Source organism: Chiloscyllium punctatum, chromosome 26, assembly GCF_047496795.1.
Source record: "Chiloscyllium punctatum isolate Juve2018m chromosome 26, sChiPun1.3, whole genome shotgun sequence".
NCBI classification, from domain to species: domain Eukaryota; kingdom Metazoa; phylum Chordata; class Chondrichthyes; order Orectolobiformes; family Hemiscylliidae; genus Chiloscyllium; species Chiloscyllium punctatum.
Window position 1 is genome coordinate 29,463,722 of NC_092764.1, and position 15,039 is coordinate 29,478,760.

At 36.8% G+C, this 15,039-nt stretch overlaps 1 protein-coding gene across 4 annotated transcripts in view; it reads right to left on the reverse strand.

The window, feature by feature from the left end:
• wwp2 (WW domain containing E3 ubiquitin protein ligase 2) overlaps window positions 1-15,039 on the reverse strand; it is a 202,813-nt gene that overhangs the window by 30,531 nt on the left and 157,243 nt on the right. For all 4 annotated transcript variants that reach the window (XM_072595995.1, XM_072595996.1, XM_072595997.1 and 1 more), the window contains 2 exons: window positions 12,954-13,035; window positions 536-670 (listed from right to left, as the gene is read on the reverse strand). In XM_072595995.1, coding sequence (XP_072452096.1) covers window positions 536-670; window positions 12,954-13,035 — 217 coding nt within the window. The remainder of the gene's footprint in view (window positions 1-535; window positions 671-12,953; window positions 13,036-15,039) is intronic.

Sequence of the window (15,039 nt, forward strand, 5' to 3'; positions counted from 1 at the left end):
GTAATTTTGCTTTCTGATGTATCATTTTTCCTTTATGTATGTAAACATGAAATCATAAATCTACACACCTTTTATTAATTTCATAATAAGATGCTTTGCAAGGATATCAAGCGTGGTAGGGAATTTTTAATACTTCAGAAAAAAAGTTATGAAGTCTATTAACTGGTAATATAGGCATGACTGATCTTGGGAATGGAATATTTTAAAGAAAACACTTAATTACTAAAGCAGCAATTTCTGTTAATTTAATATCAAAGATAAAGACAGTATATCCATGTTAGGTAAAATATACTTCTTCAGCTTCTCCTTAAACCAAATTTACTATAAGGTTCAAGCCATTCCAATCAATGCTTTTCCATTTTAAATGGCAAATTATCTTTGGTAATAGCAGCATAGCAAAGAATGCCATTATATATAAGTCACAAAAATAAATCATCCAATTTATGTGTAAATATGCTGGAATGTTCATATTTTCATAATTTTGGCACAGTGCAAATATAAACTTGCAATAAACCTAAACAGAAATCATATTTACCTAGAAGTGGAATCAAATCCAGTTCGAGGATCTTTAAAGGTGGTGGATCGAGAGTTATGGTCCACAAAATATCGAACACCTTCATTTGTATATTTCATCTCCCATCCAGGTGGCAGCGGGGATTCTTGGATCATTCTATGAAAACCCAATTTTAGCTCATGTTATAGGAATATCTTTGCACAATATCTGGACTAAAATTAGGCATATTGAATATCAACTTGTTTAAAGTTACATAACTGTGTACTGCATAGACTAAGATCTGCTCGAAAGCATCTCACTTCCTGAATAACTCTCAGCTGTTTTTTCCCTTGCAGGAAGAACTGCTTTTCATTTATTAGGAGCCCAGTGATTACCAATGTAGACTGACATCTAGTTCATCCAAGGATGCCTACGAGAATTGTGGTAGCATTTCTAAATTTAAGTTCCTTTAAGTTTAAAAATGATGAAAGCTTGGAGTTATTCCAAGTAAAACAAAATTCAGAACTGTTTAGCAGTTATTAACACTTCTCAAATTCTAATACAAAGTACTTCAACATTATTGAACAAAATAATTTGAATGCACTAAGTGGGATGCATATTTCAAATGATGAAACACACAAGTCCATGCTCTTTACAGTCATACTACCGTCTAATAACAATTCCTCATTAAATACCACAGTTGCACTTGGGTTTCACTTTCACCAGTTGCCAAAATTTCAATTCAGCACATTTTAATTACATTGAAATCAATACATATTTAAAAGTATGTTTTGGTGAAATTGTCATTCAAGGTCAAACAAGAGTATTGACTTTTAATGACAGAATCCAGGCATTGCTGATATACTTGTCACCATATTGATACATATCCTGCATACCAAGAGTTAGAGATTACATTGTTAAATTAACAGTTCAGATAATTTTCACTGAAATATATCTTCAATATTGATCTTTTGAATTTACTTATATTTCCCATTAGGAAATTGAGATGGGGCTGAGGAAAATCAAAACAAAGGCCGCCAAAGAAAGAGATAAATATAATCTTTATCACTTCAAGATGCATTTTTTCCTTTTAGTCTATCCTGTACCAAGGCATCAGCAGTTTAGTTTTTGCTTGTAAAGACAGCCTTAATACGGTGACTGATACATGGCAGGCTACATAATATCATGCTTTAAGTACAGAACGTTTGAATCCACACCTTGAGATTAAAAATTAATTGTCTTACACACACTGCCAGAAACAACAGCACTCACTGGACAAGTAATCTGTCGATCTAATCATCTACAAACCAAAATGGCTACTTCAGATTATGCTAAAAACAAGACATTTATTTATCAAGATGTGCCAGAATCCCCTGTCCTTCCTTTCTTCTTTGCCATATGCAAAGCTGTGTTTATTGACAGTTCATGGCAAATTTTGTTCTTGTAGAGGTGGAAGATAGGGCAGGCAATTTCTTCAGACCTGGAGCATAAGGCAAACAAATTTACACACCTGTCCCTGCATTAATCTATTGGTCAGAGAACTTGAGCATTTTCAACAGTACCTACTTATAAAATCACAACCAGGACCCTGCTGCACAGGTAAAATGTTGCTGTTGTGTTTAGGAAAAATATAGTCTATACCCCACGTGCCGCCTCTCAATTTCTTAACTCAAAGTTTCCAGCTCCTCTGTCCCTGCTTGGTACCACATTATGTGAAGTGTCTGCCATAGAATAGCTGTTATACAAGTACTTTCCATCCTCCCTGGTTTGTTAGTGTGCAGGAGAGACAGAGGATTAATGGCCATTTTTGCAACATTGACTCCCTATCTAGCTAATAATTCAGCATGGACTGCGATGTCATCTTGCTGGCTGGTCCAGCTCAGTTGGATGAAGTTTTCACTGACTATGTCAAGAGGCAATTACATTGCAAATTTATGTTTCACCTATGCACAGATTTTATCTGCAAAAAGCATTTGTGAAAGATAACATTTCCTCACCCCTCACCACTGAAGAGGACCCTGGTTTTGTAAATATTGTGTGAAAGCTAGAGGTGTGCATTATCGTCAGAATATATGAACATTTATTAAAAACAGACAGCCGTTTGCACCATGCACTGGGTTCCTAATATGCTCAAGGAGGATAAGGGTTCCCTTTGGGATAGTAACACTGGACTCTTCCTCCTCCTGCACTCATGAGGAAAGGCACTCCGATTAATTACAATGTAAGATGCTACTCTGTTTTGATGACCTCTCTCTTAGCCCTAAACTATTCTATGCACTACCGCAATTTCATGCTTCTGGCGCCAACATCACCTTTCATGGTTGAGAGGGAGGGTAAACCAGAAACAGGATAAGCAACAAAGCCTGCAATTTCTTTTTCTGATACAGCTTCAAGTAAAATAGAATTGTGCCCAACTAGAAACTGAATCAATTAAAATGATTGAAACAAATCTGAAAATGATGATTAGTCATGTTATGATAAGTGATATAGCTTTCGACTTTGTCAAATTAAATGAGTTAGATGATTTGCAAACTCACATGATTTCAAAAATCAGATTTTAAAACATCCACAACAGTAATCTTACAAAGAATGTGCCAAGGCTTCTTTTGGAACTGTACTAGATTAACTTCAACAATCCCCACACTGACCAAGTGTAGCATTGGGGTTTGCAGGTCACAGGTTTGATGCTTGTCATTGCTTTAGAGTGGCACGATGGCTCAGTGGTTAGCAACTGCTGCCTCCCAGCGCCCAGGACCCAGGTTCAATTCCTGCCTTGGGCAACTGTACGAGTGGTGTTTGCACATTCTCCCAGTGTTTGCGTGGGTTGCCTCTGGGTGCTCCAATTTCCTCCCACAATCCAAAGAAGTTTAGGGTGTAGGTTTGCTCATTGAGCTGTAGGTTTGATATCCAGACGTTTCATTACCTGGCTAAGTAACATCATCAGTGGTGACCTCCAAGTGAAGCGAAGCTGTTGTCTCCTGCTTTCTATTTATATGCTTGTCCTGGATGGGGTTCCTGGTGTTTGTGGTGATGTCATTTCCTGTTCATTGACATCACCACAAACCCCAGGAACCCCATCCAGGACAAACATATAAATAGAAAGCAGGAGACAACAGCTTCGCTTCACTTGGAGGTCGCCACTGATGATGTTACCTAGCCAGGTAATGAAACGTCTGGATATCAAACCTACAGCTCAGCAAGCAAACTTACACCCTAAACCTCAACCTGAGCTACAAACCTTCACAAACCTTGCAAAAATCCAAAGAAGTGCAGGTGAGATGAATTGGCCATGGTAAATCGCCCACAGTGTTAGGTGAATTAGTCAGGGGTAAATAAAGGGTAGGGGAATGGGAATGGTTCTGCGTGGGTTACCCTTTGGAGGGTCGGTGTGGACTTGTTGGGCCGAAGGGCCTGTTTCCATACTGTAGGGAATCTAATTAATTTAAAAAAAACTGACTGATAAAAACTGCAATTTGCTGGCTAATTTTATTCCACTTAAGAATATTGCTTGGTAATATAATTTAAAGGTTATAATAATTTTAATTACAAAAAAAAGCAATTTCTGTCAGCAGTAAGCTGCTGGGAATGATTCCATAGGTGCTATGCAGGTGGAGTTATACCTTATCCAAAATCGTCAACAATAAATGCCACCATGCTACACAATTGCAGGGGGAGTTAAAGCCAATTCTGTTCTCACCCAACATTCGCATTTTCTGCAGGAATTGCTGGGTCGGAATAGAATTACAAACTTTCCCACTGAACACTTAGTCTTCTATGGCCATCCTAATTGAGGTCAGCCAACATAGCAAACACTGGAGATCTTAACTGAGACTTTTGTTGTAGGTTTCACTCAGCAGAAGTTCTTCGACACTTCGAAATCTGTACTCTCAAAAGGTTATTGAAAGCCTCATAAAAATAAAGTACAAGTAAATCATTTCTGACTGCATTGATTAGTTAGAGAGATCAGTGGAACAATCTTGGGAGTAAATTTTCAACTATATTTCAAGTTTGGAGATTGAAAGAATACAGAAAGACATTTGAAAATACATGAGTTAATATAAACAGTATGATGGATTTGGCAACAATTTAGCGCACTGTGTTTCCGCCTCTGGGACCATGACTTGAAATACTTTGGTCATTTCAAGCAAGTTACCATTGAGTGTGGACCACAGCATAAAAATTTGTCCCAATTTCCAGTATAACTCAGGTCATAGTATAGTCAGTGTGGAATTGAAACCATCATGCTGAGACAATAGAGGGTTCTTCCTGTGATGCAAAATTGAGGCAGGGCAATGGGAACTTTTGTTTGCATGTAATCATGCTAAACTTGAATGCACTTAATGTGCTTGACACAAGTGTCTAAAATAAAACAGGATTCTACTTTGCTTTCATTTCTAATACAAGTAGTAAATCCCACTGTGACACAATACATGATTTTGTCTTTTCCAACATGAAATTGAAAGTTCACATTCTGCCTTTTGGCACCAACTGAACTCTATATTTTCTGCTTGTTACTTCCTTTGACAATCCTTATCAAAGTGTTGTGGTTAATTTGAATTCACGCAGACTATTTATCTATCTACATATCTCTGAGCCTACTTTTGGCATCCTGTTCCACCTAAGAAAGGATCCCCATAATGTGAACTCAAGGGGATGACTAGTGAGCAAGAGTAAGCCATTCATAATGTCCACTAGACATAGTAGTTGCACAATTCCAAGGAATGTACTGCCTATGGAAACAAAGAATACCTCAAGACTATTTAGAAAAAGGTTAAAAATCACACAACACCAGGTTATAGTCCAATAGGTTTATTTGGAAGTACTAGCTTTTGGACCACTGCTCCTTCATTAGGTGACAATCACCTAATGAAGGAGCAGCGCTCCGAAAGCTAGTACTTTCAAATAAACCTGTTTGACTATAACCTGGTGTTGTGTGATTTTTAACTTTGTATACCCCAATCCAACACCAGCACCTCCAAATCATGACGATTATTGACACCCCTAACTGCTGATAGAAAATGGTTTTCAACTTTTGCAGGATAGCATAAAATCATTGTTTCCTGTCTGACACTAAAGAAAACCAAGATGACGTACAGTAACACACTGTGATGGTCTTTGTGCTGCTATGAGAGGTCAAAGTAAAAAATCACACAACACCAGGTTCTAGTCCAACAGGTTTACTTGAAAGTACAAGTTTTTGGAGCTCAACAGGTTGCTAGTGAGGCAGGTACAAAGGACATACAGGCTACAGGTGACCCCCACCACGCTCTACACACTTACACACACACAGACACACTTCTCTCTCTCTCTCTCTCTCTCTCTCCCTCACACACCATATGCATGCACGCAGACATAGAAATCTCTGGGTGAATCTGCATTTACATTTGCAGATACGTTATACTTTGATCAAAAAGCAGCGCTCTAAAAGTTGGTACTTTCAAATAAACCTGCTGGACTAGAAGCTGGTGTTGTGTGATTTTTAAACTTTGTCCACTCCTGTCCAACACTGGCACCTCCATCTGATGAGAGATCAAGATCCTGCAACCCAATAGGCACTGATCAACATTGGGCTGGATTTTGCAAGGCCTATGTTAAGAATTTATTTGAAAAGTCCCAATGGTCAGCAGATCAAAAGTTCGGAATTATGAAGATAAAAAAGGAAGGTATTATAAAAGATAATACTTGCATGACAAGGAAATCTCACATCCAGAAATGGACTTAACCATAAGATAATCAAACACATGGGGCAAAGAGGTTCTCTTCTGTCCCCTATTTCTCAAAAGCAGCCCATGTCGATGAATTTGCCACACTACCCAAATTATATGGCATCACCTCACGAGTAAAATAGTATTTGTTGGGTACTTCCCCGACCTCAATAGGCACAAGCACAGACAGGCTGGGGGCCCCCTGACTCCTCTCTTCTCTCTCCCTTTGCACTCTATAAAAGGTCAGACAGGTTGGGAGCAGGTAATGCAAAGGCCAATGACTGGATTTTACATGACCCATCTTCAAACTAATCAGCGTGGAAGCTTAAAATCCAGACTGTTAGTTATTTTCTTTGGATAACAATAGGAAACTCTAATGAATCCCTACAGTGTGAAATGAGTCCACCTAACTAACCCACCACAGCCAGAGGCATCCCCCTACCCCATCCCTATAATCCTGCATTTCCTATGGTTAACCCATCTAACGTACACATCCCTGGACACTATGAGCAATTTAGTATGACCAGTCCACCTAACATGCACATCTTGGGTCAGTGGGAAGAAACCAGAGCACCCAGTGGAAACCCACACAGACCGGGGGAGAATGTGCAAATCGATAATCATCTGAGGGTAGAATTGAACCCAGGTCCCTGGCAATGTGAGGCAGCAGTTCTAACCACTGAGAAATCATGCTGCCTCTCTTTTTTAAGCAAAGCAGTTTCACAGAAGTTGCATTAGGCATTTAACTACAAACAAGAAGATAGGTTTTATTTAGCACCCTTTTCCTTCATAGAGCAAACACTTGGAAAGAATCCTGGGAAGTTTAAATGCCATTCTCAATTTAGTTAAGCAAAAATGTTGATTAGGTATTTATAATGAATAGTAATAGCTATAAAATACTTCTGCAATGCTGTCATAACTGCTGTTGCTGTTTCTGTTGATCTGACAGGCAAATTGAGATAATCATGTTTTTTTTGTTGGTAATCACAGCCAATTGGCCACCACTTGGCTGGTTGTCAAATTTAAATTTTAAACTGACTCACACAAGTACTGAATAGTTATTGAACAGGAAAGTGAACCCTTTTGTACAATGACTTACTTTGATGAGTTCAACCTTTCTGAGATTCGTCAGCAGAATAATTAAAACCAAGAAATTACAGTTTTGACAGTAATTTTTCTTTTCATCATAAGAACATAAGAAATAGGAGCAGGTGAAGACCAGTTGGCCCCTCAAGCCTGCTCTGCCATTCAATAAGATCACAGCTAATCTTTTTTGTGGACTCGGCTCCACTTACCTGCCCGCTCACCATAACTCCTTAATTCCTTTAGTGTGCCAATTCGTCCTTCTTAGCCCACACCATCATAGACTGCCACAGTAACTCCTCAGTTCTGGTTGATCACTGCCCTTGCCTCAATCTATTCTCCTCTGGATTCTGAAACTACACTCCTGTACAAAATCACAAGCTTTGTTTTGACTTTTTCAAAGACCTAGTTTTTTAAAATCAAGTTTTTACCTCCATACATTCCCCTTCAATATGTGAAATTCAAAGAACATCTAAGTAATAGTTTTCTCCACAGTAAACCTGAGTACTATCTTGTATACATTTGTAGACCTGCTGCTTAAGTTCCCTGCTTTATTTTCCCTTCTAACAGCAGTATAACTTCTCAACTAATAGCCAGAGATAATACCTAAAAAAACTGATTACTCTAAAATAACCAAATTTGCTCATCAAACCCAGCCCTCAAACATTAAGCCCTTCTAACTAGTAGCTACGTGTTATACTGATTCCAACCAAATTCCAATTAATTTTGCCTCTACTTTTTCTCCAACTTCCTTTGAAAGGCAATGATTCATGCAGGAACATGGCAGAAGTTAGCACCTTGGTCCACTGCTGTAAATCCAGACAGTTTACCAACACGTAGTTTATCTGGAAACAATGGAAACATGTTAGGAAACCTCAGTCCTATCCTCAACTAATATTAACACAAGTGCATTTTTCAGCAAACTCTACTGAATGAATAGACACCAGAGTGTGTGTGAACGTGGACTGATTCTTTCCCTTCTACCTGAGCAACATTTTAAGGAGAGTAAGTTCAAAACAAATCTGAGGAAACACTATTTTAGTGAGCAACAGGTTAATTGTTGGAAAAGTTCCCTTGGGAGCTAGAAGAAGCGGAAAATATTGATTCAAAACAAAAAAAAATTGATTTATTTCCAATAACAAAATTTTGGGATACAATGTATGAATAATCTGGAATATGGCACAGTGAATGTGGTATTCTTAAGCAGAATATAAATTTCAAACGACCAAGATACTTATAGGAAGATCCTGTTTTGCTAAACTTAAAATATTGCCAAACGCAAGAGGACAGATTTTGTGATGACAGTAACGATGACATCTTCAACCTTTACTGTTACTGGATGTTGGGTGGCTCCACAACTATGAGTGAATGTACACACAATCACACTCAAATTAGAAAGTTGTGTCAGGTCAACCAATGCCACATCCATGGACACTACGTCAAATGGCAAGTTATGGAAACAGTATAAATGTATGTTAAATGTCCATAAATTACAAATTAATTGGAGAGATGAGGAGTTTGGTGATGTGGTGATAACATTACTAGCCTCGTAATTCAGAGGCCCATCTGGAGTCATGGCTTAAATCCCACAGTGTCAAGTGGAATTCAAATTTAATTCACTAAAATTCACATTAACAGCTAGTTTTGGTAACAATGACCATAAAGCCATCAACAATTGTCACAAAAAGCCATCTGGCTCACCAATGTCCTTTGTTAAAGACTGGAGGAAATCTGTTGCTCTTATCTGGTCAGACCTAAATGTGATGCCAGACCCACAGCAAAGTGGTTGACCCTTAACTGTCTTAGAGTCATAGAGACTTACAGCATGGAAACAGACCCTTCGGTCCTACCTGTCCATGCCGACCAGATATCCCAACCCAATCTAGTCCCACCTGCCAGCACCCGGCCAATATTCTTCCAAACCTTTCCTATTCATATACCCACTGTCTTTTGAAATAATCTAGCAAACTATTCAAATGGCAATAAAGGTTGGGGAAATGCTGGGAAAAAATAAAGCAAAACATTGCATTTTTGACTTGATATTTCCAGGCAAAAGGGTCCATCTCTCAATTCACAATACTTAACAAGACTCAGGCCAAAAAGGATCTTATAAAAATTAATATGAATTCATTTTTCTTTAAAGACTTAAAGTCTGATAATCTTATTAAAGAATAAAATCCATTACTTTTCTGAATAATTTGTCAGATTTTTAAAATGGCACTTCATAGTATACATATTCTGATCAAAATTTGTTAAAAATGTGTTATTGTTAAAAATAATGAAACTTCTAGTTCTGAAAATTGGTGTGAATTTTGTGGGGTGGGGTGGGGGGGCGGTGGTGAAAAGCTTTAGTAGCAGACTATCATTATTCAACCCTACTATTCTACAGAGACTGACTATATCAGTTGCAATTCATCACTCGGGTCCTTGAATGGACCCCCAATATCCCGAGATTCTGTTATTATTGTACTTGGAGAGCATTTCAAATTCCCCAACCTTTGTCAACATTTGAAATTCCTGAAAAAGTTACATCTTGTTTAATCAGATATCACTGGGTTTTTAGCAGGAATCCATTTGATGAAACTTAATCAACAGAACAGAAATACAAATGCAATAATCATGCAGTGCCTTTAATGGTGAAATACAAATATATTTTAAGCTAATACCTAATTTTTGATAAATTTTGTTTTCAAAATACTTTAGCTTCTACCTTCACCCTGTACTTACGTCCCAAATTTCAATTTTCTCAATTTAAAAAAACTAACAGATTTTTAGTGTTTTTTTTCCCTTGATTGGGCATTGTGAAAATCCCATAATATGACTGGCTGCTCTACATCATGAATGCACCATAAAGAGTATTAACAGGTTACATTACTTTTGCACAGAGCTGAAATTCTTTCCACCGTGTTCACTCCATCTCACAGCAAAACATAGTTCATGGTCAGAAGCAAGCACCTTTGCATCACCATTATGCACAGAATCCACTCCAAGATATTTACATTGCCAAAAATGTCTAAATATTTTTAACTCTGCAAAAGGTTATTCGTATTTACTGGACCTAATTTTCCAATGTCTTTTCACTGCAGCATTTTCTTTTAAGATGCAGCAAATAAGCAATGTCCCACAGTTGTCTACCATTTTCTATTAAAGGTGACCGAAATTTTCACCACTGAAATCAACAGGTTCACGCACAGATTTAGTCAACATCAACAATGAGCTCCATTACTGCATTACTAACCGTGATATGCAATTCACTAATTGAAACTGTCTGCTCAGCATAAACCGTATTAGAAATTATGCACAATTCTATGTGGAGTTCATCGTGCTATGGTTAATAAAACAAAGTGTCATGAACTAATACTACATAACTGACATAAATAACTAAATGGTGCTGGTGACTTGATTTCTAATCGCTTATTGATCACGGAACAAACATTTTTGATGAGACAATATTAGTTTAGCAAACAAAAAACAGCAATTTATTAAGACTAATGTCCTGATTTGGTGTTGGCAAACCATTTTTCTTATCAGTTGCCCTCATATCTCTTTCTGATCTAAGCACTGACTCCTTGATTGCACATAGCTCCTTAAGTAACTTTGGCCTAAGTAACTGACAAATGAATTAACGATCAAAAAAATGGCACATTTCTACACACTGCATAAGACACTTCCTGTAGGACTACAGGATAGCAGTCAGGATAGAAATCCTGTCAAAACCTATTCTGAAACCAGGTGTCTGACGTCAGTTGTGGCCAGCTCGTTACCACAGCAATGTGATTGTCTCGTAATTGCCCTTTAAATGGCCTAAAAAAACCAATCTAGGGATGAGCAACAAATGCTGACCTTACCAGCAACAGCCATATGAAAGAACAAGAAGAACTAATTCATCATACTTGATCCCCTGGTGTTCAGTTAAGAAGCTTATGAGTGTTATCATCATTGGGGGCAAAATAAAAATCACTTGAGAACTAAGATTTTAAATGTCTGTTATGGTTAAATAGGTTGCTTCAACTAAATTGAAAATTAAACATTTATTAACGCTAACACTGTGTGATGTTACATTAAGGGAACCACTGTAAGAAATAAGTTTAATTTTAAAACGGAGACTAACCGTGTCTCCATTTCAAAATGAGTTCATTGCCTGTGAAGAACTTTTGAGATATGCCAATAATGTTCAAGTAGCACAAAAGTTGGTAAATGCAGATTATTTCTTTACATTCAATGGTAAATCTAAATGTAGACACAGTATTTATTCACAGTCCTTAAAATGCACTAAAATCTAAATATGTATATTAGTGGATTCATGCCAATGTGAGTAACACAGATTAATATCCCTATTATCGGATTCTCAAAGGTTGGTTAACCTGTCTTCTTGCAGGATTGACTTGGATATTTTATACTTTTGTCTTTGATGCAGCTACATACTAAAGGTTTCCTTTTTAACCAGATGAGAGTGGTCATCTATAACTCAGATCTAAGCTGAACTAAACTCTTCTATGGCAGTGATGCATGATTCAGTGCAGCAGTCAATTAAACTGTCCATTTCAAATGCTATATTTCAGAGTTTGCAGCAAATAATTAGAACATGTGGCATAGGCTAAATTAAGTATATAATGAACAATAGAAGATTAGTGGTGGTAATATTGGAACAAAAGTAACAGATTAACAATACAATGCAAAAAATACTAAGTCATGCAAACATTTGTAAGTAGCTGAATTGATTTCATAAATAATATTTCTAGCCGCATGGATACTTGTTATAAACATGTCCAATTCCATGTAGAAGTAAATGTTCACTGCAAAAGGATTTACACATTTACCTACTGAGTTAGCAATAGTTCCAACTAACCCAGCTTCCTTGCATATTCAGAGAAGGTATAGGATCAGAATTTACATTTTATTTTTAAGATCTGTTACTCTGTTGTTCATTAGTCTCGCTCAGTGCACACACATCCTATGGCTGTCAGAGATGGGACACGTAACCAGTTTCTCAGAAACCTCTAGCGCTGCTTGTAGCCATGTGCCAGGAGGTGCTCAGGTTCAGCCTGGTGAAGATTATCCATTTGAGTTTCTTTTGCTCCATCCCATAAAGTACTTGGCACTAATTCTAATATAATACTGGTTGTATGTACAGAATCGATAAAGCTAAAGAATGGTTATGAATATAAACATGAACTGATCAAATTTAAAGATCAAAATGCATTCACAGGTCAACTCTTATGCAATGAACTCCAATGCTAGACTGCAAAATTAAATATGACTGAGGGAAAGTCTAAGAAAAATTGAAATAAAATATCAGTTTACCTCAAAAATAGGGATAAAAATGAAAAACTCAAAAGAAATGGGGAAAAAAAATTAAATTCAAAGTATGATTTAATTATGCCGGAAACAGCACAGGACAATATTTGCTCTCAACGTGACTGAGATCCAAATGCTTACTATGCTCCTTATATATTTATACATTCAGATAAAATGTTGCAAATCTTAATGACTGATATATATTATGTTTTATATAAATTTTAATTAGATATTACCAGACAGACAGGATACTTTGCTGCAATGAAAATAAATTCTTTAAAAATGAAATACCATTGAAAAAGACTTCCCCAGATTAAGGCAACCCATTGTTAAGTATACTTATTTCAATACTTTAAAATTTTATCTATGCTTACCCTTGAGTTCTTGGGTCCTCCCACTGAGTTGTCCTTGTATTATGATTAACAAAATAGACTCGTCCATTATCTTGCCGCTTCTCTGGGGAAAGGAAAAGATCAGGCATTTTATCAATCTGGCAATACAAATATAAAAGATTTTTACAAATATACTCATATTACTCAATGGATTTTCTGCTACTTTATTAATTTCCAATTATATAACTAGGTAATCTGATGCACCTTATAAACAAAGCTAAATAGTCTGGGGAATACAGTGCATCATCAGAAAGTCTAATCAAGTGGCAAATCAATAGGCAACATTTACTTTATCTGTGAAAGGACAGTAAAGCACCAGTAAAGACTGTCATATGCTATTAGTATTATTTGGAGTCATGAGTTGAAATCCCAGGACAGGCCGATGGTCAACATTGTCCATTATCACAAAATTGTCACAGTTGGCTTGAAAGCTTTTATGTCCCACCTCAGAGGAAATAAAACCTGCCCCATGGTGTGAAAAATTGAGCCTCTTGCCAGTTGTTTCACTGAACACCACAGGTGCTTGAAGTCAGTGAGGTTTAAAACTTAACGATTTGTTGCTGTTCCTTTGAAATTCTTTCTTCCAAAGGATTGATTCAGGTAACAGGACTTGAAAGAAGTGGTGCATGAGACAATCAATGTTTAAAAATCAATCTCAAAAAATGCATTTCTCCTGCCATTATAGTTAATTCACAGCTGATGCTTATGTCTCCTGTACCTTCATAAAGATCTACTCGTTTCCTTTAAATGAAACTGTTCTTTATCATCATGAGGAAAGGGGAAATTTATCAGACACAAAGCCAAATGTCTACTTTGAGAATCATAAGAAGAGTCATGGAAAGTTCAATAACTTCACTAAGCCCAGCAAATTATTGAATTATTGCCTTCCTTTTGCTATAAGCAAGAGAACTATCTTGCCACCCACTTTGTGATTTTCTAGCATTGTGGAACACACATATTTGGCTTTGAGAAAAACAACCAAGTTAAATTAATGAATGATCCAGCCCACTCGCTAATAAAATTGTCATTTATTTCAATGATCTATTGTTCAATGCAGTCAAAATGTATTCAATATTTATACACTCGTGCTTTTAATTAAAGCAAATCAACTCCAGATGTAAATTATAATAATGACTACTGAAAGATACAAACATGTATGAACTTTGCAGTCGTCAAAAAAGTAGCTACAATTATTCATTTTTCCCTAAAACTATATACAAAGATTTTTGTAGAAAGCCAGAAGTAATGAAATCCACGGAAGTGCTTAGGTTTGATTTAGCTAATCGCTCTCAGCTTACAACAAAATTGTTGGACATATTGGAGCTAAGGAGTCTCATACTTTATGGGAAAATTGAAAGAAAAATACAATAATACTCAGCAGTGTACCCGACTGAAATCATACCTCCTGTTGCCAATTCATAATGAAAAGTCACTGCTTACAGGCAAGACAAGGTTAGGCAATTAACTTGTTTTGTCTAAAATCAACAAGGGTCTACCTGTAAAGTTTGTATGTCACATGGGATATGATAATGTGATTCTTTTGCTCTTTTATACTGAAAAAGACAGCAATGTTTAAGCTAAAAATAGAAAGAAAATCAAAGCAAAGTACCTTCTAAGCTGGGAGGGCTACGTGCACCTATTTTGTAAGGGATTTAAAAAGTACGGGGAGGGCAGGAATCAGGAAATTGACATTCTTGGAATACACACTTTAGGAAGAGCCCAAGTCCTAAGTGGTTCATCGCATTATGTCACACTGATACACTACCAGTTGTTTTGAATTGTAGTATGCCTCACAGATCATTAAAATAAATTTCCATTTACAAACATTCCCTATGCTGACTTGAAAGATTCCCCTTACACCAAGATTATTAACATTGTCATTAACATGGTCACAAGGTTTGAGAAGCTCCCAAGTAAATTGCTGATATGTTCCCACAGGCTATAAATATCAAAATGACAATCATCTCCAAACTTTAAAAAATATACGATTGGGCGCTGAACATTTCTGATCTGCCTGCTAATACTCTTAAGCAGCAGCAACAAATGACAATGCACAGGAAGAGTTAAT